Source organism: Procambarus clarkii, chromosome 39 (assembly GCF_040958095.1).
Source record: "Procambarus clarkii isolate CNS0578487 chromosome 39, FALCON_Pclarkii_2.0, whole genome shotgun sequence".
NCBI lineage: Eukaryota > Metazoa > Arthropoda > Malacostraca > Decapoda > Cambaridae > Procambarus > Procambarus clarkii.
In genome coordinates this window covers 4,166,144-4,192,497 of record NC_091188.1, presented here as the reverse complement: position 1 = coordinate 4,192,497, position 26,354 = coordinate 4,166,144, and the positions used below count along the sequence as shown (strand labels likewise).

General features: G+C 42.6%; 1 protein-coding gene across 2 annotated transcripts in view; it reads left to right on the top strand.

Annotated features, from left to right (window-relative positions):
- LOC138372731 (filamin-C-like) overlaps positions 1-26,354 on the top strand; it is a 62,404-nt gene that overhangs the window by 34,648 nt on the left and 1,402 nt on the right. For both annotated transcript variants that reach the window (XM_069338325.1, XM_069338326.1), the window contains 25 exons: positions 116-261; positions 2,227-2,395; positions 2,599-2,820; positions 2,968-3,064; positions 3,768-3,864; positions 4,485-4,614; positions 14,206-14,427; positions 14,610-14,887; positions 15,117-15,234; positions 15,541-15,678; positions 16,006-16,179; positions 18,591-18,730; positions 18,859-19,062; positions 20,248-20,446; positions 20,609-20,715; positions 20,832-20,987; positions 21,405-21,558; positions 22,037-22,198; positions 22,609-22,989; positions 23,106-23,272; positions 23,478-23,684; positions 23,889-24,770; positions 25,506-25,604; positions 25,779-25,899; positions 26,024-26,205. In XM_069338325.1, the coding sequence (XP_069194426.1) occupies positions 116-261; positions 2,227-2,395; positions 2,599-2,820; positions 2,968-3,064; positions 3,768-3,864; positions 4,485-4,614; positions 14,206-14,427; positions 14,610-14,887; positions 15,117-15,234; positions 15,541-15,678; positions 16,006-16,179; positions 18,591-18,730; positions 18,859-19,062; positions 20,248-20,446; positions 20,609-20,715; positions 20,832-20,987; positions 21,405-21,558; positions 22,037-22,198; positions 22,609-22,989; positions 23,106-23,272; positions 23,478-23,684; positions 23,889-24,770; positions 25,506-25,604; positions 25,779-25,899; positions 26,024-26,205 (4,952 nt within the window). The remainder of the gene's footprint in view (positions 1-115; positions 262-2,226; positions 2,396-2,598; positions 2,821-2,967; positions 3,065-3,767; positions 3,865-4,484; positions 4,615-14,205; positions 14,428-14,609; positions 14,888-15,116; positions 15,235-15,540; positions 15,679-16,005; positions 16,180-18,590; positions 18,731-18,858; positions 19,063-20,247; positions 20,447-20,608; positions 20,716-20,831; positions 20,988-21,404; positions 21,559-22,036; positions 22,199-22,608; positions 22,990-23,105; positions 23,273-23,477; positions 23,685-23,888; positions 24,771-25,505; positions 25,605-25,778; positions 25,900-26,023; positions 26,206-26,354) is intronic.

Below are 26,354 nucleotides of genomic sequence, written 5' to 3'. Positions count from 1 at the left end.
TGTTTTGTATATAATATTTTATTTTAGCGGATTGAAAATTGTATTCTGTACCGGAACTTGGAATTAAAAATTTGAGCTATAGCCTAGCGGTAAAAGAGTTAATGTTGCCATACAGTGGACGCGTCGCAGGCGGGCGAGGGTCAGCTAGAGATCAGCATCAATGACGGCGAGGTGCCCAACCATGTTCAGGTGCTGGGCGGCGGCCGCTGCCTGGTCTCCTTCACCCCCGACACTGCCAAGATCCACACCATTGACATCAAGGTTCGCCCGCTTCTTTCTCTTGTCATAATTTAAAAAATATTCATGATAGGTAGATTCCCTTATTTTTGATATCTTCGTCTAACTAGTACTAACTTTTGCGACATGTGGTCACTCCCTGATACTAATCCTTTGTAGTGATCACGGCCCATCTGTATTGTTCTTCCACCCTCCAAGCACAGTTACTTCCTACCGTCTGTATTCTCATACATTCATCACACCGACATCAGACTTGACAGTTAATTGTAAATGTCTCCCATATGCAACTGCGCTTGCTAAACTTCAACAGTAGGCAGACAGAGTTGTTATAGATCGGTTCCAATAAGTGTAAGGTAATGAAAATTGGAAAGTGAGATTAGAGATCAGAGCAATTACATCATAAGTAAGGCAATTGCAAGAATCTGAGAAATTTGGGACTGGATATAGTTCCAACAGTCGCACCAGAGCCACATATAAACATGGTAACATGGGCAGCATATGGGAAGCTGCCAATCATTAAAACTACTAAATTTAAAAATGTAAATAAGGATACTTTTAATACAGTCTATACAGCCTGTGTGAGGCCGATACCGGAATACATACTAGTGAATCACAAAACTAAACTCAGTAATGTGGAAGTGTTTGCAACAAGATTAGTGTCAGAGTTCAGGTCGACTTGGCTACTATAGTGGGTTACGAGAACTAAATATCACAACCCTAGAAGAAAGAACAGAGGAGATATGATCATTACACACAATAAATTAAGGGAATAGATAAGCCTCTCTTTAATTAAGGGAAAGTATTGGAAGAGGATGTAAGTTGAAGCTGTATAGGTGGACGACAAGTGGAATACACTGAAGGAAAAAAAGATAGTGGTGGAAGTCACCGCCTTCCATAACTTTGTCAGATACGACAAAGCATTCAAACGCCAGGAAAGGTAAAACAAAACACACTTGGTACAAGGCGAGATGGCTGGGCATGAAGAACTAGACCTCACTTTCTCTTGGTTACTGTTGGATAAACACTGTCAGGTAAGCACACCAGAGGACAATAATATACAAAGAACTCCAACTAAATTTCATAGACCAGAGGCACCGGTCAATCCATTTATCGACACACTAACTTATAAGAGGATGTGCATACTTATGTTTCGTCGAACAAGTCCATCAGACTTTGTTACCAATGTTGTTCGACTTGAGCTAAGAGTTTATACTAAGTTTATATATACTTTTTTTTTTTTGAGATATATACAAGAGTTGTTACATTCTTGTACAGCCACTAGTACGCGTAGCGTTTCGGGCAGGTAAATAAAAACTTACATAAACCCATCTTTGATAAAGTACAGTTACGCTAGTAACTGCAGCCAAACCAACAATAATTACAACTCTGGATGTAGGAGAGTGTAATACACTTCATTCCCCTCCCCCTCGGAAGTTAAAAGACTACTGTGTCTATAAACACCACGCAAGGACAAGCCTAAGACGGTGTTTGGCTCTAGATGAACTCTTGTCAGCCTTTAGTGCAACAACTGAACGTTAGCAGCAGCTCCAGCTCTTGTGGAGCCTGTTGGAGAAGACGAGCTCCTCACAGCACAGAAGCCACCGTGAGTGTGACTGCAGAGATTATGAACACTATGATATTTGACTTAAGTACGATGAGGGTATGAATGACAGGATGACAGGAATGACATGAATATTATATATAAACTATATTAAACCACGGTCACAACTCGTCACGATATACAGGCTGAGTCACGCAAGTCTGAGTCATATTGTGACTCTTGCAAGTCCCAATATTTGTAGTTAATAAAACTTTAAAAAATCTAAGCTTTGTAAGTGTTTCATGTGGACACACTGTTACCTAAACTCTTGTTCAATAAACATGACACGAGAACAAACATGTCCAATGTAACATAGTAACTGTAACTAGGATGGGACTGGGATAATAATAATAAAGGACATAACATAAGTGTAAATATGTTTGTAACAGTTCAACGGGGAGACAGTTCGCGGGTGTCCGTTTGAGTGTCGTGTGGCCGACACCTCGCGGGTCAGTCTCACGCTGCGACACCTCGAGCTCATCCCCGTCGGCCAGCCTGCAGCCTTCAACATCTCTGTGGACGGCGGCGGCTCCGCCGAGCTCACCGTCACTGTCAAGAGTAAGTACATACTCTTGATGGCTCTCTTTAGTAACTTCTAAATCTCACGTTAAAAAGTTTTACCTTGTTTTAATGTTATCAAGAATATTGGCAGCCTTCCCAACATAGAATAACATAGTCTCCCTGGCGTAGCGCCTTCTTTTGATAATTATTTACTTCCAACATATGTGTGTCAGTCTCTAATTCTCTCTTGTCCTGTGCAGCACCCAGCCATACCACGCTGCCAGTGCGTGTGTCTGGCAGCGTGCGAGCAGGGTTCATAGCAGAGTTCAAGCCAGTGGAGGTGGGTGCCCACACAATCATCGTTAACTACAACGAGTCCGCCGTCTCCGGCACCCCCTTCACCTGTAAAGTGTACGATGCCTCTAAGGTGGGCGTTTCCCACCTGCCTAGAGGTGCAATCGGCAAGAGCCTTCAGTTTGTAGGTGAGGACACGTCTAGGTTATTCCTGGTCTGGTAAAGATGCCATGAGTAAGCATATTCTAGCAATTTGCAACCATTTTATGCTTTTACATGTTTATATTGTTAAATAATATTGGTGTATTTTTCTTAATATACAATGTGGATTACAGTGGACGCATCAGAGGCTGGCGAGGGCAACTTGGAGATCAGTATCAGTGCAGCTGGCAGGAATATACCCACACAGGTTCACCCTCAGGGTTCAGCCAGGTAGGTTTCCCCACCTCTAACACTTCCACACCTGTTTGGTTAGTAGTGACTGTTTCATCTTTCCCGGAGCTCAAGATGAATTTTAAGCATTATGGCTGTTGGCGGTAACTGTTGAGCACTGATAAAGGGCACAATACAAAACTGTGGTTACTCTGTATTTATATTGTGACGGTCAACTAATGAACTACTAGGAAGATAGTCTTAATACTAGTGGATAGTTCATCTAGTGAATTGTGAACACCACAATTATCATGTATATCATATAGTGATATATATAATTATATAGCGATATTGAATTATCTATCCACTATCACAAAAAACTTTGCTCATTTAACTTCATCACCTCAGTTGGTGTGATGTTCTTATTTCATGTTTTTCGGGTTGGCTGGAAGACGTTTCCTAGATTACTGGAGGAAGCCAGAGAGGAAATTTAGTTAGTTACAAATATGCTTTTCAAATTATTTGTAGATTTGTTGCCTCATTTTCAGATATGCCTGTTTTCCACATCTTGACAATTTTACTTTTGCTTTTAATAGGATGCAAGCTACATGTCAAGAGATTTTTAAGTCGGTGTTGCCTAAAATACTTGTAACCAGCAGCGGGAACCTCACTCTGTCTAAAAATAATAAGTAATATCTATCCCAGTGCTAATGTTGAGGGACTTTGGAGTGGCCATGTTTAATTTTCTGTATCTTTATTCAAGGTTCGCGGTGTCTTTTGTGCCTCTGGAAGCCATTGACCATTCTATCAACATCTCCTTCAACAAAGAGCCAGTCCAAGGCTCTCCGTTTGTAGCCAAGGTTAGTGGCCTCTGGAAGTGCAGATATGTATGTCTTTGTGCAGGAATATGTATATAAATTATTATAAATATTATCTGTGATCATTTTGAAAATCAAAGGATATGTAGTTGTAAATCCCTAAAACACACGAGAAGCATGTTGATATATTTTCTTTAAGAGGACTTAGGGAACCTTAATTGTCTGCTAGTATTTTGGACATAGACGTGTCAAGCTAGGAATTCCGTCCACATATATTCAGTTTGAGGTTCGGTTACTCGTGCGAGAAAAGGAAGCCGTCGTCATCTCGGCATGTGTTGTGATGAATCTGATAATCACCCTTGTGATGAACCACCACAAGCTGGTGGTTCTAAGCTAATGTTTAATACTCTTTCGTGCAACCTGTTAATTCGGCAAAGTTTTTTTTTTCAATGTCAAATTCACACTACTTCCCTATAACGTGTGAAACTGTATATATATTACTACATTTTTTTAGTAAAATATAGTACATTGCTTGCTGAAGTTTATATAACTACGGGAATTCGAGCCTTTGTTATGTTAGATGTAATTGAAGATATCATGCTGTAGCACCTTTGGCGAGCTCATTCATTAGCATTTACAATTTCCCTTTTTAAAATCTGCAGGTGCAGGCAGACCCCAACCGCATTGTAGTGAGTGGACAGTCGCTAGCAGCCACAGCTGTAGGGAAGACCTCGTTCTTTACCATCTCCAACGTCACCGGTTCTGTGGAGGATGTTGAAGTGTCTGTTGAGGGTAAGTAACTTCCTCTCGGCCCTCACTTGTGTGTGTGGATTGTTGACAGCATATTGTACAGGATGGGATTACCTCATCATTCCACACGGAGCACCTCTGTAATGGATATTTTACTAGAACTAAAGTGAAAACTGCACCATCTGCTCACTCACATCACCTTATCTGAGCTGCATTAATTATCGGTTTCTATTTTTAAATTTAAAATATATAAAATATGACCTGTTGCAGATGTATTGAGCTTCATATAGTGTGGACTCCTGGTTGTTTACATGCAGGCTTGGGTAGTGACTTGTCGCAACAGTACTGGTACTGTTGTTAGTACTGGTACTGTTAGTACTGGTACTGTTAGTACTGGTACTGTTGTTAGTACCGGTACTAACAATAGTAGTTACCCGGCCAGCACCAGTACTCGTGCTGGCCGGGTAACCCTACTAGTTACTTCCGGGGTCAGTACTAATCCTTGTGGAACCCCCACTGGTAACTGCAGCGTGGTAACAGTTTTCCTTAATCATTTTAATTTTTTTCAGATTAAAAATTCTCTAATGCTCTAATTTAGTGCATAACTAAACGCACTTTTTATTCTTTCTTTATTTTGTAGTTTGAAATGTTATTACTATTATAGGGAACTCTCAAAAGCTTTTTTAAGTCCATGAAATGCCACCTATTCTTCCACTTTGTTGAATTTATACTGTTGCGGAAGCTCACTAAGTTTGACATAGTGTACAAGATTTTCACAACCTATAACAGAATTGTTTGATTAGTAACACATTTCTCCCTCCAGATTTTTCACTTACTTTTTTCTTCTTGGTTTCTAAAGTATTTTAACAGACGCACTTGTCAGGTAGATAGGACCTTTGTTTAGAGGGCCTCTCACTATCCTTTTATATTCTGGCAAACAATTGAAAATTTGCCATTTGCTGTTAATTTACCCATCTTGACATGACAACCTGAATAATCCAAAAGTGGTTAGCAAAGTTCTTTCTCACATTCTTCTAGGTTCCAGAGTGATGTCTGATCCTACAGCTTTATTTTATCAATATTTATTTATAGTGTCTATATTTTCGTATTTATTTCAGTGAACTTCATTTTAATAATTTGTTGCTGGTATAATGTTGGTTCACTAAACAAAAATATATTCCACATACGCTGAATTTGTTTAATGCCTTAAACATGTCTTTCGTTGGTTCAGTGATATTTTAAAGTGTATTTTCTGCATTTTTATTCTTTTGCTGTTACACTATTACTTTTTCAAAATATATTTATTCTCACTTTATTGCATTAATTTAAAACCAGTTTAAATTTCTGAGAGGTTTGTAAGTTAAGATGTCTTCTCTTTGTTCCAAAACTCTCTCCTTCTTTTCCATTGGTTTCCAGCACCTGTTTAGCAAATTTTTGTATTTTTCCTGTATTCTAGTCGAGAACTGAGCAATGTTTTGCATAATACATACTGTATGCAGCCGAAATGATTATATCCAATACTTTATTAGTTTATAGAATTTTCATATACACCTTTAAGTTAATTAGGTTTCTTTGGAATGCTGTTTTGGTTAGGTCTTTATACAGCACCGTTCCATCTTTTAATATTCTAGTCTATCATGTTTGTATTTCACATTTTCCAGTTCTGTATCTGTTTTGGTGTAGCTTGTTTATTCAGAGATTCTTGGCTTCCTCCCCCCCCCCTCAAACAGAATATAGGTGTATATTTGTATGTGTGACCAAACGCTTGCTATAAGTACAATACTATCATTTTAGGAGGATGGGTTGCCAATTTTTTGTCTGGTACATTTAAATTAAAAAATTGAATTATCAAATCAAATTGAGAAATTTAATTGTCCATTTACCTTTTGTTTCAGCTTCATAAGCTGTCCGAATTTTAGTATAAACTAAAGTTTCCTAACCTGAATTTACCCGAGGGCCACTAACACATTAGTGGCCTCGAGGAGGACAGGAAACCAGCGGCTTGTCAAAGGTCCCCTCATTTGTCCTGATAATTGCTTTTCTCTTTCTTGGTCGACTCTGCTAATAAGCCCATTTTCATGAGGGTTTCTACATTCAATATTGTGCATGTTAACCTACTCTATCAAGGGTATGATATGACTACTTTGTAAAATTGTTGATTGTATTGTTACTTTTTCTCACCTCGGCTTCCCTATTGGGGTTATACTGACACAAGTTTCCACTTTCTCAGTTGCGATTTGTCAAGCATCCAGGACGGACCCAAACGTCACTTTCATTTTACTTCGTGTGTGGGGTTTGGGTTATTTATTTACTACATTCTCTTTATATTTATTTATACACAAATATTTTTGTCTCCTTGCACGTAAATTTGCAATGTTTGGGATTTGTATATTGTTCTGTGCAGTCAAACTTCATTAATTTGAAGAGGATCTCTTACCAGTACCGTACTGTTATTTCTTCAAACACCCTTTTTTCCTTTTTTTTGTAATGTGATTTCACTAAAGATAGTCTTATTTGATTTAGTTTCAGTTAAGCAGCTCACTCATTTTTATTCATAGGCCTGCATTTTTTAATATTCAGTCCATCCAGTTTTTATGTAAATTTTGTATGAAATTAAATTTTTTTTTGGCATGGTTATTTGCATTTAATTGTAATCTATTATTCAGTGTTCCTCGTTTGACAATTTGACTAATAAACTCAACCTTCTAACTCTATGCTAATGTTTTTCTCAAGTCAATAATTCAATACTTAGATTTTTTTTTTACTTGGCTTCATCTTTACTGTCACCTTTGTAAATCTGTCCGGATACTTGTTCTTGCACTGTCTTTGTTTTCTTCATCTTTTCTCCGTTATTGTTCTATTTACTTAACATAGGTGAAGACTGAAGATTAACTAAGTGTGTGTGTGTGTGTGTGTGTGTGTGTGTGTGTGTGTGTGTGTGTGTGTGTGTGTGTGTGTGTGTGTGTGTGTGTGTGTGTGTGTGTGTGCGTGCGCGCGCGTGTGTGTGTGTGTGTGTGTGTGTGTGTGCGCGTGTGTGTGTGTGTGTGTGTGTTTGGATTGTAATGCATTGCACATTCTTCTGTAGCCTGTTATTTGTTCGATTATACTAAAATATTGTGCTCTTCATTAGCTGTTTTTTATCAGGTTTTCCTCTTGCACAAGTCTATCGGCTCATGATGCCACGATCTTCACACTCAAACACTGTCCATTCCACGTTTTCTGTTATGATATGTATTTATCCTTGATCTAACACTTGCATTTATGGGGATTTATCTGACCTAAGCTGTTTCTTGCTCTCTAACTGCTCTCTGCCTTGCAGCTTTTACATGGCTTGCTTTTATCTTGGATTTGTATTATTTTAATTCTTAATTAACAGACTGGATTTCTTTTTATTTCCTTTATATTTTTACAATTTCTTATTTTAATTTGCTCAGTATATGGCAATGTTTAACTGTTTCTAATTCCCTCTAATGTTTTATTAACCTTGTTTATCTTACCATGAAAGTTTACATTTATGTGCTTTAACATTTCTTTAACGAAATCCTCCTCCCTCATCTCATTACGAATTAGAATTAGAAACGTTTTCATTACTAATTCAAATCGTTACAATAATGGCTGGACTAAGCAGTCTAAAGCACTTATATTTTTTATATAAATTGAGTAACAATTAGCTTAGAATTTGAAGTAATTATATGGTGAATTTTAATGGACTGAAATGAGAGAGAAAGAGAGAAAGAAAGAGAGGGGGAGGGAGGGAGAGAAAGGGAGGGAGGAGAAACGAGAGAAGAGAGCGTGCAGGCGCACCTATTTGTATCTGCAATATCGAGCTTCAACTGTAGGGATCCCGCTTCCTAGATTGATAAAATTACTCACGAAGTACTATTCTCTTATGTCTACTTTTAAAATTGCGGATGACGTTTGTCATCTACTACCATCTCATCTACGTCACTATTTTCCTACTCTCATACTAGAGATGTTTTTCATAATATGTCTAGTTCTTCCGTGACTCTAACTTCCACTTGTGTCGTCTTGTTACAATGTTGTTCATTGTAAAGATTACCTCCATTGCTACCCCCTGTCAATTCCTCCAGGTATTTTCTCCTATCTTCTTCAGCCTTTCTTCATACCCTATTCCACGTGGTCTTGGGTCAAGCCTTTGGTGCATGTCTCTGTACTTATTCAAATTTATGGATCTTTTTTTTTTTGAGGTGGACACTGTCGGTGCTGCATACTAAATCTTACGAATGAATGTCTTATTTAGTTTGGCGAATGCTATTCTGATACTTACAAGATTCGAATATGTTGTTGATATGCTATTCATGTGTGCTTCTGGGGTATCACTGGGTATTGTATCTGCTTCTAGGTATTCTTCTTTGCTTGATTCAGGAAAGTGGTTCCCCCTTCATTGTGTATTATCTTCTTGGCCTACTTGGTTTCAGTTTCTGTTTTAGTCACTTTACAATTATTTGTATTTAACTCTACTGACTTTTTTGCAATGTATTGCAAATCTCTTCTATTTTGATCGTTCTCGCCAGTTTAGCATTTTCAGCAAACACATGAATGAACTTACTTTCTGCCAAGTCTTTGAGAGACTGATTAGAAGAATTGTTCGAGAACAAGTAGATGTTTTGTTTCCAAACATCGACATGCATTCACCGATGGAAAGTCCTACGTAACCAATGTGTTCTACAAGATGACAGCAATCAAATAGGAAAGAGAGGACTGAACAGACTGCATCTTCCTCGATTGTGAGTGTGTGTGTGTTTGACACTGTTCCTCACAAGTAGTCCTATGGAAACTACAGGAGGAGGATGGTGTATTGGTTTGAGTGCTATGTTGTATGAAGGACTTTACATTAATCCATACAGGATTAATGTAAAGGGTCTCGGTGAGCTATGACATATCATAATGGAGAGATGATGAGTGGAGTTCTTTAAGAGTTGGTAGTAGGGTTTATCCTATTCCTAGTGTACTTGGAGAGGATTTCGGCAGTTCTACTTCCCGAGCCCAGCCTGGAGCCACACCTTGGTCCTAGGCCGGGCCTCGGGGTCCAGAATTTCGAAAGGCTGTGTGAGCCTCTTAGGCCACTAATCTTCATTCCCTCTGGTTTGATTAGTCTTATTACGTAATTGTAATCGAAATCCAAAAGTATATGATGTCTGATGCTTTTAAATATTTAATAAAAAAACATAAATTTTTTGTGCGGAAGACAACTTGACTGGCCTTCCAGCAACTTTCCGAACGTCTCCTTGGTGTCTGTTCTGGTAAATTTATCTGAAGATGCCAGCGTAGAGGAACCCTCTGTGTGTGTGTTAATGTGAGTGTGGGGTCATTTCCAGTGTCAGCGTGGTATTGACGGTGTCAATGTGTCGCTCTACACTTCACGGCTGTCAAATGTTTTTAATGTTTAATATTTAGATTATTGTTTACAGAGGCGTGTTTCGGATTTCAATCTTCCGCACAGTTTGCGAATGTCATTTGGTACGAGTTTCTGAAATACTCGTTTATATTTATGATAGCGTGTATTTAAATGTATACACAGTTTGCTGTGATCCGTGTTTGTGATGTATATACAGTACACTGAGTAAGTTTTACATTTTGTGTCAATGTAATGATCTGGGGCTCAGATCATTGGTTCTCCCTTCTCCCCTCTTTTCCCTCCCCTTCTCCCCTCCTTTCCTTCTCCCTCTCTCCTCCTTCCTTCTCCCCTCCCCTTGGCCGTCATTCGTCTCCTCCTCTTCCCCCCCCCCCCCTGTCGCCCATTTGTCAGGGTCAAGAGGTTGACCTGAGGGTAGGGTGGTCGTGGATACCTTGGCTTCTCCCACTCAATTCCCCACTCAGATATTTCCCTCTCCACCCCCTCTCATCCCACCGCTGCCACCATTGTAATGACCGCTTACCCTGCCGTAATAACCGCGGCCTCTATTGTAATAACCCAATGTTCCCCAGTATTAATCCTGTTATCTTGTGATCTCTCATAATCGTACTATACGCTCTCTGTTGTACATCTCTGTCTCTTCACTCAATACCCCAGCTTAACACTGTTACAGTCCAGTATGACCCCTCACTGGACGGCCACGTATGTAAGAGGAATATTAAATGAGGAAGATACACCAAGGACAAGGGTTATTAGTAAAAAAAAACAATAACAAAACACATTTACACTGCCACCACCTTCCCGACCAACCATACCTGAATGTGTCAATCACCGATCCCCCAGGAAGGCAAGGAATCAGTAACCATGGGACTCCGGGTAATATGAATTTCAGAAATAAATTTTGGAAAATTAGTTTATGTAATTTACGTTACTTATTTGAATCCAAGGGCAACTTTAGTATCTATTAATAGTAGGAGAACATGGGGGCTTCCAATACAACACCTAAAAATGACAAAGTAGCAAAATATATCAAAGGGGAGTTAAGTGAATACCACTGGACAAGCTATACAATTTATTTTATGAAACATGTAAATTAAGACAATTTGAACACATAACCTATTCTATTTCCCTAGAGGCACAATGGATATTTACCGAGGACACAAAACTCAAGTGCACTATACCTTAAATACCCGCACCACGGCCAAGATGTTGATGGCTGCCCTCAGTCCCGAGGATACGGGCGTGCGGCCCTGTTCCTAATACACTCCCAAGACACACTAATGAAATTTAGTTTTTCCAACCTATTGCTGGGAAGGATTACTCCTCCCACCATCTACTACAGCCCCAGGGCTCCACCCATTATTTTGGCCCTGGCCAACCATTTAACACGTAGGCCTGAGGTCTGGCTCTCTAGGGCCAATAAGGACTTGGCCCTTATCTCAGGCCAATCACCTTCACTGATCTGTCGTGGAAAGCTACATGAATTTCTGAAGATTGAGTCAGCTCTCCCCAGCTAGAGAAGGGGGACAAGGCGCGTCTATGGAGCCCAGACACCTGCGAGCAATGTTTACAAAACTGATAATTTATGTTCAAGCCTGTCTCCTCTAAGATAGGAGTAGGGACCTCAGGCCTACGTGTTAAATGGTTGGCCAGGGCCAAAATAATGGGTGGAGCCCTGGGGCTGTAGTAGATGGTGGGAGGAGTAATCCTTCCCAGCAATAGGTTGGAAAAACTAAATTTCATTAGTGTGTCTTGGGAGTGTATTAGGAACAGGGCCGCACGCCCGTATCCTCGGGACTGAGGGCAGCCATCAACATCTTGGCCGTGGTGCGGGTATTTAAGGTATAGTGCACTTGAGTTTTGTGTCCTCGGTAAATATCCATTATGCCTCTAGGGAAATAGAATAGGTTATGTGTTCAAATTGTCTTAATTTACATGTTTCATAAAATAAATTGTATAGCTTGTCCAGTGGTATTCACTTAACTCCCCTTTGATATATTTTGCTACTTTGTCATTTTTAGGTGTTGTATTGGAAGCCCCCATGTTCTCCTACTATTAATAGATACTAAAGTTGCCCTTGGATTCAAATAAGTAACGTAAATTACATAAACTAATTTTCCAAAATTTATTTCTGAAATTCATATTACCCGGAGTCCCATGGTTACTGATTCCTTGCCTTCCTGGGGGATCGGTGATTGACACATTCAGGTATGGTTGGTCGGGAAGGTGGTGGCAGTGTAAATGTGTTTTGTTATTGTTTTTTTTTTACTAATAACCCTTGTCCTTGGTGTATCTTCCTCATTTAATATTCCTCTTACATACGTGGCCGTCCAGTGAGGGGTCATACTGGACTGTAACAGTGTTAAGCTGGGGTATTGAGTGAAGAGACAGAGATGTACAACAGAGAGCGTATAGTACGATTATGAGAGATCACAAGATAACAGGATTAATACTGGGGAACATTGGGTTATTACAATAGAGGCCGCGGTTATTACGGCAGGGTAAGCGGTCATTACATCAATACCGTATATACAGTATTCATACCCTACACTGGGTAAAATGCACAAACTTTCCTTGTTTGTGTGAAAGTTTCACAAATCTTGTCAGCTCAAGATTGCTCGATTGTCATCTATCTGCAGATAATTAGATTGCAATTAGTTGGCATATTACAACTACAAGCCTCTTGAGAACCACCTCTTCAGTTTCTGTTCTACACTGACAAATGACCTCAAGACACATAACAGCGATGAATGACTCTTTTAGAGTCCGTCGGACGGGTCGCAGACCACCGCAGTTGGCACTAACACTGTCTCGAGTCTCTTCTCCAGATTCTAGATTATTACTTTTCTTCTGGTGTGAGATTTAACTTCAGCAAATGACATATAAATACTGTACTACGATGGTGCAAACTCCGTGGCATCCTTGGGCCCAACTTGGCGGTCTTTGCCTAACAAATTTGTTATATATATAAAGAGTATATACCTCTTGAGTTTTGGATCTGTTTTGATACTAAATGATAACTTCTGAACCCTCTTCTGTAAAGTGATATTTTGGGGGGGAAAATTACGTTCTAATTCACATGTTCTGTATTTTGCATGTCACATTACATTAAAAAAAAAAAACTTACTTCGACTAATGCTGTGCTGTCAGTATTCATTAAGTGGTTATGCACATAGTTATCTAATATAACTTTTCCGACCATTCAGGAAGGTCTTCATTTCCGGTTTACACTGAAATATTATTTCTGTGTTGGTTTTCTATCATTTCCGTTCCGTTTTCTAATTTGTTTCCTCACACATGTATTTCCTTTTCAGGACGCTCGAGAAAACACCAGCGCGCTTACTAACAGTACTAACCCTTGTTTCTACCACTTAGCTTATAGCCTTGGCATGGGTGTGGCGAGGCACGGCCGCCCTTCCTCACCCCCCTCCACGCCTGAGGAAGGCCTCGAATTTGTCGCACTCTTGCATGACTTTTATTTTATATTTTTTTTTGCACTAGCTACATTTAACCTTCCCGGTGAGCATGGTTTAAACCCGCTGTTTATAGGAGTACACGTTAGTTGTGGTGGTGGTGGTGCGTGGTGGGTGTGGCTTGCCTAGCGTATTGACCGTGAGGAGGTGATGGCTGCTCTCGTGCCGCTTCATGACACACGACCACCCACTACCAGTCTGACTTACATTATCCGCCAATGACTCTTTTTCTTTCAGACGCGGGACGTGCGCACGACGCAGAGAGACTTCGAGGTGGCTCATACTCAGACTTGCCTTTTTTTTCATGAGTGACAAAGTTTATTTTGACAAACAGTAGTTACCTAAAGATGAATCTCTTAATGACCATTGACCATGTGTGCCCCTGAAATGACCGTGTTAACCTGACCTATGGCATCCAGTATCTTCCTCCTAGCCTAACATTAACTGGTATGTTATGCCAGGCGTCCTCTCTCCATCCCGTGTTCCTCCGCCACTGTCTTACCATCCCTGGCTGGAAAAAATAACCAAGTTTGCTAGCTGTGATAATTACACCCCAGCCTTCTCCCGGTCCTGCTTTATCCACCATCCTCATAATACCTGTAATGTTGTTAACTGAGACTGCCTGTCTACCTGTGCCCATATCTGCCAGCTCCTTTACCTGTATCCTTACCTGCTCATGTGCCCACAAGGCCCCCTTCCCCCAAACTGATGCCCCAGGCATTCTTGCCCACCACCAACCCCGGCGTAGCATAGGGCCACACTAACTGGGCCGCGTCTGTATAGGCCCCAATGGACTCACCGTGGCATCGCAGATCCGCGACAACGGCGATCACACCTTCAGAGTGGAGTTTGCACCTCGCAATGCTGGCGAGCATAGAATCCACGTGGCGTACGGCGGCGAGGAGATCCCTGGCTCCCCCTTCAGCTGTAAGGTGTACGACGTGTCGGCCATCAAGGTTCGCCCAGTTGATCGTGGCATGGTCGCCAAGCCTGTCACTTTTCTTGGTAAGTTTCTATTACTCCCGCACTAGATTAAAATCTAATTGTCGTCAAAATGCTACCACGCATTTGTAGTTATTTGTGGAATATCAAATTTGGTGTAAACTAACAACAAATCCATCATTAATAAATTCTGAGTTCAATAGCAGCAGTACAGAGTTAACCCAAGTTATGGTTATGTCCCGCAGTGGAGACGAATAATGCTGGACCAGGAAACCTGGAGGTGACTGTCAACAATGGTCAGGTCCCCACCAGCGCCCAGGCTCAGGGCAATCATGTCTACGCCATTTCCTTCACTCCCAAAGAAGCCAAGCCACATGTGGTGGAGCTCAAGTTTAACGGGGAGAACGTGCCGGGCTCGCCGTTCTCGTGCGAGGTGGTGGACGTGTCGCGAGTGACGGTGGCTGGCACCGGACTGGAGAAGGTCCCCGTCGACCTGCCGGCAACCTTCACTGTCGACTCTCAGGTCGGCTCATAACGTCTCTTCATCGTCTAGTTCATAACAAAAGAATACAAGGGACAATCTCTTAAAGATTCAATCACAAGTATATATCTGTTTGCTTTATCACAATTTTGCTTTTCTCAAGTTCTTGTATTTAAAATATGATGTAATTCTGAACAAGAACCATATGAAACTTGTCACTGTGTCACAAAGCGCTAGAGTTAATGTTTTGTGTCGTATTCTGTGGGTGCAGGCAAGTGAGGAGCAGCTGGAGGTGAAGGTGTTGTCTCCGTCCCGCCAAAACCTGGAGCCCCGCGTCTCTACCAACGACGAGGGTAAACTCCTGGTGGAGTACACCCCCACTGAAGTCGGTCAGTTGTGCACCTCCTCCACATCATTATTCATTCAAAATCAAAGAATTTATTTTATTTCTGAAATCTTGTCACAAATATAACAATTCTAATAGTTACACATTTGAACTTTTGTCCTTTAGTTTTAAAATGATACGAGACACTGTCACAGTGATCACGTTACTGGGTAACTGGGCCAATTGGCGCTCCAATTTCACGCCTTCCTTTCCTGTGGAGCAAAACAATGGAAAACATATTTCAGTGTTAGTGTTTCTGGCATTAGAGGGCTGTGTGTGTTTATTTACTACTTGTGTCGTGTTGCTGCAGGTGACCACAGCGTGGAGGTGCGGGTGGCGGGGATGTTGGTGCCAGGGTCGCCCTTCCTCGTCAAGGCCTACGACGCCACCAAAGTCAGGGTCACCGAAGTCGCCACGGGTATCGTCGCTAAGCCCGTCTACTTCTCCAGTCAGTCTTCATAATTATCGTTTTTTTTGTTTACTGATATCTCTATATTATTTGCAATACCCGTATAATAAACAAGAATTATTGATGCTAGTGAACACAGAGAAATGAGCCTTTTAGTAAGAGATAGTTATTAAGACACTATATCCACACATCTGAAAACAAAGGAAGTGACGACGTTTCGCTCCGTCCTTGATAATGGTCCAAGATGGACCGAAATGTCCTGGCCTTTATTTTCAGATGTACGAGGCTGGTGCCTCACTGTTTCAGCCACGTTATTGTGTCTGTCTGGAAATTGTAATTTAATGTATGCGTTGTGTTGGGCCACAGTCGACGCGTCGCAGGCCGGCGCTGGCAACCTGGAGATCATCGTGTCGGTGAATGGTCGCAACGTCCCCAACTACGTCCAGTCTGAAGGTCATGCCAGGTTCCGGGTGAATTTCAAGCCCAAGGAGGCCGCCGTCCATACACTCTCGGTCAAGTTCAATGGCTTGCCTGTTCCAGGTGAGTGACAAGTGCCTTGCTTGTGAACACGAATGTTGGCGGCACGGCATCTTGTGAATGTTCGTGCTAGATCAAGGAGAATGTTAACACCTTGGGTGAATAATCACGCCTGGGATGTGAGCATATAGACAAAAGTTACACAAAAATAAGTGTCCTCAGCACAAAAATTACCCTAAATATATCAGTGTATGGGAACAAAAAAACAATGAGATAGAGCCATGATAAGCTGATAACCAGATACCTGCCACTACGGAGGGGGGGGGGGTTGCAGATATGCTATCCTGGTTATCATACGGGCAGAGAAACGACACTCAGAGGGCTAGACTTAAAACAGATGTGCTACGATACTTGTCAGTTTTTTATTTAGAAAGTGGGGACCTAAATATTTTGACGAGGAAGGGGGGGAGACATGGGAGATTGTGGAGGGGTCACGGGAGCTCGTATGGGGTTACGGGAGCCGAGTCCTGACACTGACACAAGTCTAGATGACCTCGTAGCGTGGGTGTACAGTGTAAGCCAGAGAACAGACAACAAAAGTGTTGTATACATAACCATCCTGGTTTACTCGTGTAAACCCACCAACACTGCTACTGGCTCAGGATCCTGCGGTGTTATTATTTATTAATGTCGTGTATAGCTGAATACTGTTGATAAGTTGCTTTGGTAATTCGACAAAACTGAACTGGTTTTTGCTTTGTTTTATATATACATTGAGTGCAGGTGAGGAAGGACAGGTGTGATGTCAACAGAGCTAATGATACACGCAGATAAATCTGATTTTATCGTGGAAGTGACGGTTTGGCCACAGCCACAACACTGGTGGTCTGTCTACCACACCTGACCCATTGTCCGTGTATTCCCCCCCCCCCCCACCCAACCTTCTTCCCCCTCTCCCCCACATATACCCCCAAGCACTTCACATTCACCGCCCCTCCCCCCCCACCCCTATTATTTTGTTTACCATTCAGTTGACGAGTGGTCCTGGTGGTGTGTTGACTGTGTACAAGTTTTCACCTGATTTAATGGATGTGAAGCCAGACTTGGAGAGGCGCCGGCTGCCCCTGAGCTGCTAGGTAGTGTGACACAGGAGTGTCCTTTCTTCAAGTGAGGGGCGGGCATGTCGGCGCGTCCCGTCCCCACAAGTACTGGGTATGACTGCATACCCTGCCGGAAGATGGGTGGTTATTATTTGGCATGCTGAGGTGCCCATAACCAAGGACGTAACGCCAATCCACTCACTAGACAGACCCAGTGGTGCTTAACCTGAGGAAACGACATGCACAGCGCCACCTTAAGTGTCGTGTTATCGTATTAGATATGAGTGTGCAAACGCGCGTCGCGAAGAACGTGGTTAAGCGGAATTTGGTTGATAAATGGGTATAAGTGACGCTAGGAAGCGGAAATAAGAAGATATATAGCCGGGAGGACCTGGAGGCAGCCATCATGTTCAAGAGTTTGGTCCGCAGGTTGTCCCAGACGGACCTGCCTGGGGTACCCCTTCACGGTAAGTCTCCCCCCCCCCCCTCCATACACACTCGCATGAGCACACAAGCAAACACAAGCACGCGCCCACATGGAAAAACATGCAACGAAATGGCGAATTCGGATAGATTTTACAGAGATGCGCAGATCTCAACCCTGGGGTCGGAAGTCAGGCAATATGGGACATTCTACAAGGTAATGTTTCAAGGGAGTGCATGTTTTCCTCTTGCCTAGTTAACACATGGTGTGTTGCACTTGAGTTTGTTTAGAGCTGTCAAATACGTCTGTATCCCTGACGTATTCTGGCCTCTTATTACTTCGCATTGCCGAGTTCTTGCCATATTAGTTCCGTATATAAATGTCTGTTCCTACTAATCATAATATTTAATGGCACAGCTTTCAGGTATTTGTGAATTTGTTAGATCAGTAAAATTATCAGATATTCGTTTCATTTTCTTTGTCACTGCTAATGAAATACTGTACCTATATTAATTTATGAAACTAGTTTGCTGCAGGCTATCTTTGCAAGCAAGTCAACAGTGTCGTGCTTTGAGATGCTAACATGCATTGGTATCCAGAGGAATTTAATCTCAAACCTGTTTAATTTGGCAGTCATTTGTTTGAATATCTGATTATTTTCTGGGTGCTACTACTATGGGCTTTCAATACCAAGAGTGCACTCTGTGAGTCGCGTTTTATAATTCTACTTGTAAATTCAGTGGCAAGGTATATGCCTACGAGTTGGGGCAGAGTCGTGCTAACCCAGTCATTGACACACTTCATTAATGTATGAGATACATCAGCTCTCATCAACTATGTCTGTATAGCACTGATACACGGTATGCACAACACTTGCCCACTCCCCCCAACACACACGTAACACTTGCCAGGGCTAGGTTGCGCGCTAACGCATACTGGTGTCCTGACAGGGTCACCGTTCAAGTGTCGTGTGAGTGACAGCAGTCAGGTGGTGGTGTCCGGCGCGGGGCTCAAGATGTCCTCCCTGGCGCGGGCCGCAGTCATCACAGTGGACCCGCGCACCGCCGACGTCACCGACTGCCTCGTCCAGGTCAGTTCACGCCCTAAATTCAGCAAGTCTCGCGTTCTCTTCATATCTGTCACACTCATGTATATGGTCGTGTATATAAAACCTATTTTGATTACCTTTTGAAAAGTCAAATGATATTGTGTGGGCAGGTTACATCGCCGTCAGGAGCGCACGTGCCGGTCAAGCTGTGCGGTGAGCTGCCCAAGAAGATGACGGCAGAGTTCCAGCCGCTGGAGGTGGGCCCGCACACCATCAATGTCATCATGGATGGCGAGAGCGTCGGTGGCTCGCCCTTCACCTGCAACATCTATGATGTCACCAAGGTGCAGGTCACCGGCCTCGACCACTCTAAGGTCAGTTGCATTACCGTAGTATTAAACAACAATGCATGCCATGCGCTGCATGCGGCTGCCTGCCCACTACAGCGCGGGTCATAAGGTCACTCTTGCACCCGAGAGTAGTGTAGGAGGAGACGGCCGTAACCTGTGACCTGCTGTACAGTTTGACAGGTCTGAGGAATATTTCGGTGTCCTTGTCAGGACGACTTGTTTGATCCATTGTCATCATCTCATTTGCACATACGTTTCAGACTCAGGTCAATTATTGTGCATATAGTGCAGCTGCGCCCAGCACCTCCACAAATGATCTCAAATTATAATTGTAATTGAAACTTTATTTTAAAACACCTTTTGAGGTGTTCAGAACTACTGTATGCTAAAAATTAAATCGTATTTATTGCCTTAAATTGCTAAAAGTAATATTTACCCGGGTGAAGCTCTTGCAGATGTGAACATTGGGTCAAGCGAGGTGTTACCGAGGACAGAGCTGGCCTGCTGTGTATCTAGGCTTCGGGGGAGTTGGAAGGACCCAGTAGTCTGTAAACAGGCACCAGTGGCCAGGAGGAACAGAGGGTCCAGTCAGTGTTCTCCACACACAATGTCAACAAGTCCTTCTTTTCAGCAACATAAACAATGTAGCATTAAGGTCATAAACACAAAGGTGCAAAGAAATCTGAATTAAAGATTGGCAACAACCTGGTCTCACAAGTTTATTTTTATGAGTCAACCTGACCAAGGGCGAGGCTAGGGTGTTCACCCGTCCAGTTGCATAAAATTTAACTTATTGGATACAATAACGTAAATGACAATTATCTTTGAATAGTTAAATTACTGTTGAACGTCATTCATTTCTGTCAGCATGTTCAAAAACTTGCAAACATTTGGTACTGAGTCTACACACAGCCTGATCTTAACCACGTGTAAGGTGAGAGGTTGATGGGAAATGAGTAAAACGTTCTCACAACCACTATTGTTAGTATCAATCAAAATAGTGAGGTGTGTGTGTGGCTACTGTAGTTCTTCAGTAGCTATGCTACTGAAGAAGACCCTAACTATAGTAGCTAACGGTTGAAAACGTTATAGTTTTTTATATTTCAATGTGGTTTTCCGCACGCACACGCACACACAGTTGGTGTGGCGGTGGTTCATTACTGTGCTTCAATCACACAACTCGCAGAACTTGTAATCATCCTTTTGCAGGTGAACCGGCCGGTGACGTTTACGGTGGACGCCTCTCAGGCGGGCGAGGGCACGTTGGAGCTGGTAGTGACCACCGCCAAGGCCTCGGTCAGGGCAGAGGTCGCCGCCAGGTCACGTGGTCTTTATGACGTCACATTTACCCCACATGAGCCTATTCCACACTTCGTCAATATCACCTTCAACGAAGAGGATGTTCTTGGTTAGTAAAGATAGTAATCAAAACAGGTACGGAATATTGGATTATTCCGTACGATTATTCCTTATTTTAACAGAATATTGGATTATGATCTTGAAATATTTTCTACTCTTGAGGCTTCGTGGATCACATTTCATCCTTTGATTACACAATTGCTCTCTTTAGGGTCACCCTTCAAGTGTGACGTCCGAGAGCTGGAGCCTCGAGAGGTACGGCACCTACAGCGTAAAGAGAGCCAGATGGTGACAGCAAAGGGAGACGGACTTAAGCAGGTGAGAAAGAAAGATGGTAAATGTAAACGTTGCCTTAGAAACTAGAAACAACTGAATTAGGTGTAGTGGAACCAGACAGATACTTGCCTTAATAACGAGTGACCTCTGTACCGCAGGTGGTGACCGGCAGCACGGCGTCCTTCACAGTGGACACCAAGGGTCTTGACGGGGAACTTGACATCCGTGTCACAGGCCCTGATGGTGGGCAGGTCCCCGCCAGGCTTGTCAAACTCCGTAGTGGTCTGCATCGCGCTGAATACCGGGCCGACCAGGTGAGGTTACAGAGCCATATTCTAAGATAGGACACGTCTAACGGAACACGGCTATAGCCAGAGACGGGATAACACTGAAACTATTGTTTATGTAATAATCTAAATTGAGGTCTAATAGAGACCTTTTGTGCCCTCTGTAATGCTTTTTGCGCTACCGCTCACAGGATAAGTATGGGGTGCACAATGAACTAGCCGCCTCCGGCGGCAAAAATACAAAATCAAATCCAATGATATATAGGGTACATTTGTTAGCAGAGAGATTGGACACAGCCATGGACAAAACAAAAGGACTCACCTGTAATGAAAGTGTATAATGCTAAGATAAAAATTCATAGAAAATTGTCACGTCAATCAAGCAAGGCAATGATTTTAATCTTTTATTTTTGTGGTACTGTAATGGAGTGTTGATTTGAACAGGTTGGGTCGTACGGCGTGGCAGTGCTGCATCAGGGCGCCCCCATCACCGGCACACCTTACACTGTGGAGGCCGCCGACCCTCGTAGGGTCGCCCTCCAGCCTGCAGGAGACTGCTTCTCTACACACGAGTGTGCACTTAAGGTGGACGCCTCAGGTCAGTCACACGGGGTAACATGCTCCTGGCTCAGGTCAGTCACGGGGTAACTTGCTCCAGCCTCAGGTCAGTCACACGGAGTAACATGCTCCATTCCTCATTAAGGACACTAGACTGGGAGACTGATAAAGTTTCGATCGATCAGTATTTTTCAAATCGGAAAACAAATGGCGAGGTAGAAAGTTATCAACTAGTTTATTTTTCCATTGTGGTAGTTAACTACACTAGTTAGTAAAGTCTCCAGACTGGTGTAGACTGTGCTGCTCTTAACTCATCATTGCAGTTAAGTAGAAGGATGGGAAATTCATCAGAGTTCCTTAATAGGTTTGTAGTATAACATGTGTGAAATTCTCATAAAAATATTACTGTACAGTACTTGATGACCTGCACATTAATGTTTGTGCCTTTATAAATATTGTTTTGATGGTCATTTGACATTATTTGGATCATTGTATGTAAAATGTACATTTTTGTGCAGGCGCTGGGCGTGGAACACTGTCTGTGGGCGTACGGGCTGCCGGCCAGGATGTGAAGCACTCCATCAGGGACCTCGGCGGTGGTCTGTACAAGGTGCTCTTCTACCCCAGGGCTCCCATACCACACAAGCTGGATATACGCTACAATGGCGTCCCAGTTCAAGGTGTGTGACTACTACTGTCCTGTGCCTCGTTATTTCCTGATACAGACTCCTCTTGCTGTAAAGTGAGACATTAATTTAATATATATATAATATATAACACACACACACACACACACACACACACACACACACACCACAAGGGGGTATCTGGCAGTGCTCGGGTCTGTCTCTGTCCATCTCTCTCTCCTTTTTTTTCTTCGTTTTTATGTTCACTATGCATGGTTAATTTGCAATATAATTTTATTGGAGGTGTTGTGGTTTCTGTTCTTGGTTCAGGATTGTACCACAGGTCCAAGTATCGTCTTTAGTAGTGTTTATCTTTGTCACTGTATTCATTGTTCACCAACACCTGTTATTCTTTCAAACATATATAAATAAATAATAATTAACATTTCCAAATTGTTGAGCAGGAGGGCCATTGGAAGTGAGTGTACGTAACCCAGCTACTGGTCATGCTGTGACAGCCACGGGCATCGGCCTTCACCAGGCGAGAGTCAACAAGCCCACATCCTTCGTCATAGAGACCTTGGGTCAACCTTCAAAGGAGTTCGACGTTCTGATTACTGGGCCTCAAGACTGGGCTGTTCCAGTTAAGTGTTATCAACAGAAGGATGGTAACTTGCTGGCGGAATATACTCCACACATCCCCGGGACGTACAAGATAGATGTAATGTGCTCCACTAAACATGTCAAGGGCTCACCATTCCAGTGTACAGCCTACGATGCTTCCAAAGTGGTGCTAGACCACAGTAAATTGGTAACTGCTGTTGGTGAACCATGTTTGTTCAAATGTAAGTACTGTACTGGAAATCTGTATCAACTTTTATTTGTTAATATTGATTCAGTATATTTATTATGATATAATCCACTTCTTATTACAGAATGCTTTATTTGTTTGTCTTAACAGTGGACAAGTCTGAAGCGGGTATAGCTGATCTGGAGGTGCAGGTTGTGGCCCCGTCCGGAGTGTTGATGCCTCTGGAAGTGAAGAGCGGACCAGCGGGTGAGGCTGTTGAGTGGGTTCCTGATGCCCCAGGACAGTACAGAGTCGCCTTCCTTTACGGTGGGGAAGAGGTAAGCTCACACCTACATAATAACAACATTAGTGGAATTTAAGAATGTTTAAGTGACCCGAGACTGATGGATGCCTACTAAGTGAGGATCAGAAGCATTAAGCATATTACATACACCATATTCAAAGTTTTTATATTCTAAATATTTGAAACCTGTTTACTAAAGAAATGTATAATCTATTAAGATAATGTGTTCTTTGGTAAAGGTGCCGGGATCACCTCTAACAGTGGAGGTTGGGGAGTCAGGGTTGGCCAGCGTGAAGGGTTCCGGACTTGATGGCGGCGCTGTCAACACACCGCTCACCTTTATCATTGATGGACGTGGCCTCCTCGGCGAGCCCCACGTTACAGTTGATGGGCCAGACAGTGTAGCTCGGGTCAACGTTCGTAAGCAGGATGAAGGCCTTTACCAGGTGATTTATGTATATTTGTTGTGTGCTCTGTGTCATTACTGTTGTATGAAAAGGCATTTATTTTTGTTGTGTGCATATTTCATACCGTAAATAACATACCATGTATATTGTTTTATAGATAATGTACAATAATATACGATGACTTTCATTAATAATCAGAAAATAGTACTGAAACGACATAATAAAATTGACTTTTATCTGCAGGTAACATATGTGCCCCATGAAGTGGGTATCTTTGACGTGCGTGTCCAGTGGAATAAGCGAGATGTTGCAGGCAGCCCTTTCCACCCTAAGATTGTGGACCCTGCTCGTGTGAGACTCATTGGTGGGTGGGCAAGCCTACAAGATGCTGAGGGTCGCCTGGAGTTGACGCCTCGAGAGGAAAAACGGTTGGCCTTTGACGTGAGTGAAGCAGGCCCTGGAAGACTCCGAGGTGAGGTCACCCATGATGACCAGTCACTGGAAATAGGCATGGACCAAAATGGTTCCCGAGCACGTCTACTCTTTACCCCGCCAGATGAAGGTCTTTATGAACTGCGCTTGTGGTATGCAGATTTGCCCCTGCCAGATATGCCTGTACATGGCTGGGCCGAACCAATATCCACAGGCGACCACACGAGAGTCACTCTCCGTGGTCACGGCCTGACTGCAGCTCGGTGTGGCGATCAGTCAGAATTCATCATTGATGGCTCGGCAGCTGGCCCTGGTGCCCCTGACGTGACCATGAGTGGCACGAAGACTGACATAACTGTCTCGCTGACACACCAAGGAGGAGGCCTCTGGCGGGCAGTTTATACACCAATTGTGCCTGGTGCTTATTTACTCAATGTGATGTGGTCGGACCGCCAGGTGCGGGGTTGTCCACTCAAGGTCAATGTAGAGAGTGCAGCAGATGCCTCAAGAGTAGTGTGCTCGGGCGAGGGCCTCCGACACGGGATGGTCGGCAGTGAAATAAAATCATTCATCGACACTCGGCGAGCGGGTCCTGGCGAATTGACTGTCACTTGCTCAGGGCCTCAGAAGGTGGCTCTGTGTGACCTAGATGAACACGGAGATGGCACTTTCACACTCAACATCAGACCACAGGTACGATCTGAATGCCTATTGTTAAAAGTTTTGAAAACTATAAATTATAACGAACCATGTACAGTATATAGTATTCCGTTAACTAGTGGATTTTTGGGAAGCATTCGATTTACGCTGTTAGTTAAGTCTATGATAGTGTGATTTACAAAAAAAATGACAGCTATAAAGATTTCATTCAGACTGAAGGAGAGCAAGCATTACCTCCTCATGATGCTCCTTGTTCACACTAAACAACACACACTTCTTCCTAAGCATACATGCTTTAATCACGGTAGGTAAGTAATTATGAGGAAAAAGCACTAAGCCAGTTCGACTATATGACACTCTTAAAGTTAAACGACAGCAGGGAACTAAGATGGGACAGAGGGAAGGAATGGTGCCGTCACTTGTGCATCAATTAATAATAATTTACATGTACATGACCTGAATAACCCAACCGATTACAGTACCTGTCCCCAAATAATAACTCTCCTCTCCCTTCCACTCTCCCCTCATTTAATCGTAATACGTCGTCAGTGTGTGGACAGATTTTAGTAGTACTACACACAATGCAAAATATATTTGTTGGACAGATATACAATATTTATGACCATTATTTTGGTTACTAGTGCAGGGATGTATGATTATTTTTGTAGTAAGGAGAGGAAATAAAGTGTGAAGAGGGTAACGGAAGTAGATACATTAGTGTGAGTCGGTTAATAAATGTGATGCTAACAAGTTGCCTTCTATGGACAGGAGCCTGGACGGCATGCTCTGAGTGTGAGGTATGAGGGCGAGCATGTACCTGGATCACCCTACACTCTTAAGGTTGCTGGAGCTCCAGACCCATCTAAGGTAGCTCACATATTTGATCAAGGAATCTATTTTGTCTTTACCCCTGCTCAATAAATGTATTAATCTGCCTCGTATTACCTTTTATTAGTTTTACACTGATTTCGATACGACTCGCTAGTTTTACTCCTCATGATCTGCCAATATTTACTACTTGACATTCGTTTGCTCCTAAAGGTTCGTGTTTATGGCCCTGGTATTGAGCATGGAGTGTTGGCGTCATATCAGAGCCGCTTCATTTGTGACACTAGAGGAGCTGGTGCCGGCCAACTCACTGTCAGGATCAGAGGACCTAAAGGTGTGTTATGAAACGTGTTTATCGACGATAACTTTGAAACAGAATTACATCTGCATGATACTATGCTCATGAAACTGGTTATAATTTTGTATTAGTTTTCTGACATTTGTGGTGTGTTTACTAGGTGCCTTTCGTGTGGAGATGCAGCGCGAGTCTCAGAAAGATCGAACTATTTTGTGTAAGTACGATCCAACAGAGCCCGGAGACTACCGCATGGAAGTGAAGTGGTCGGGTGAGCATGTTCCCGGCAGCCCCTTTATAGTCATGATCTTCGACACTCAGGATGAACTCAACAGATATATGGCGGTTAGTTTTGTGTGTGTGTGTGTGTGTATATATATATATATATATAATATATATATATATATATATATATAAAATATATAATCGTTTTTTACTTGGTGTCAGAAATTTTATAAAGCTTTCTTAATATTTGTTGTAACCTACATGAAAGG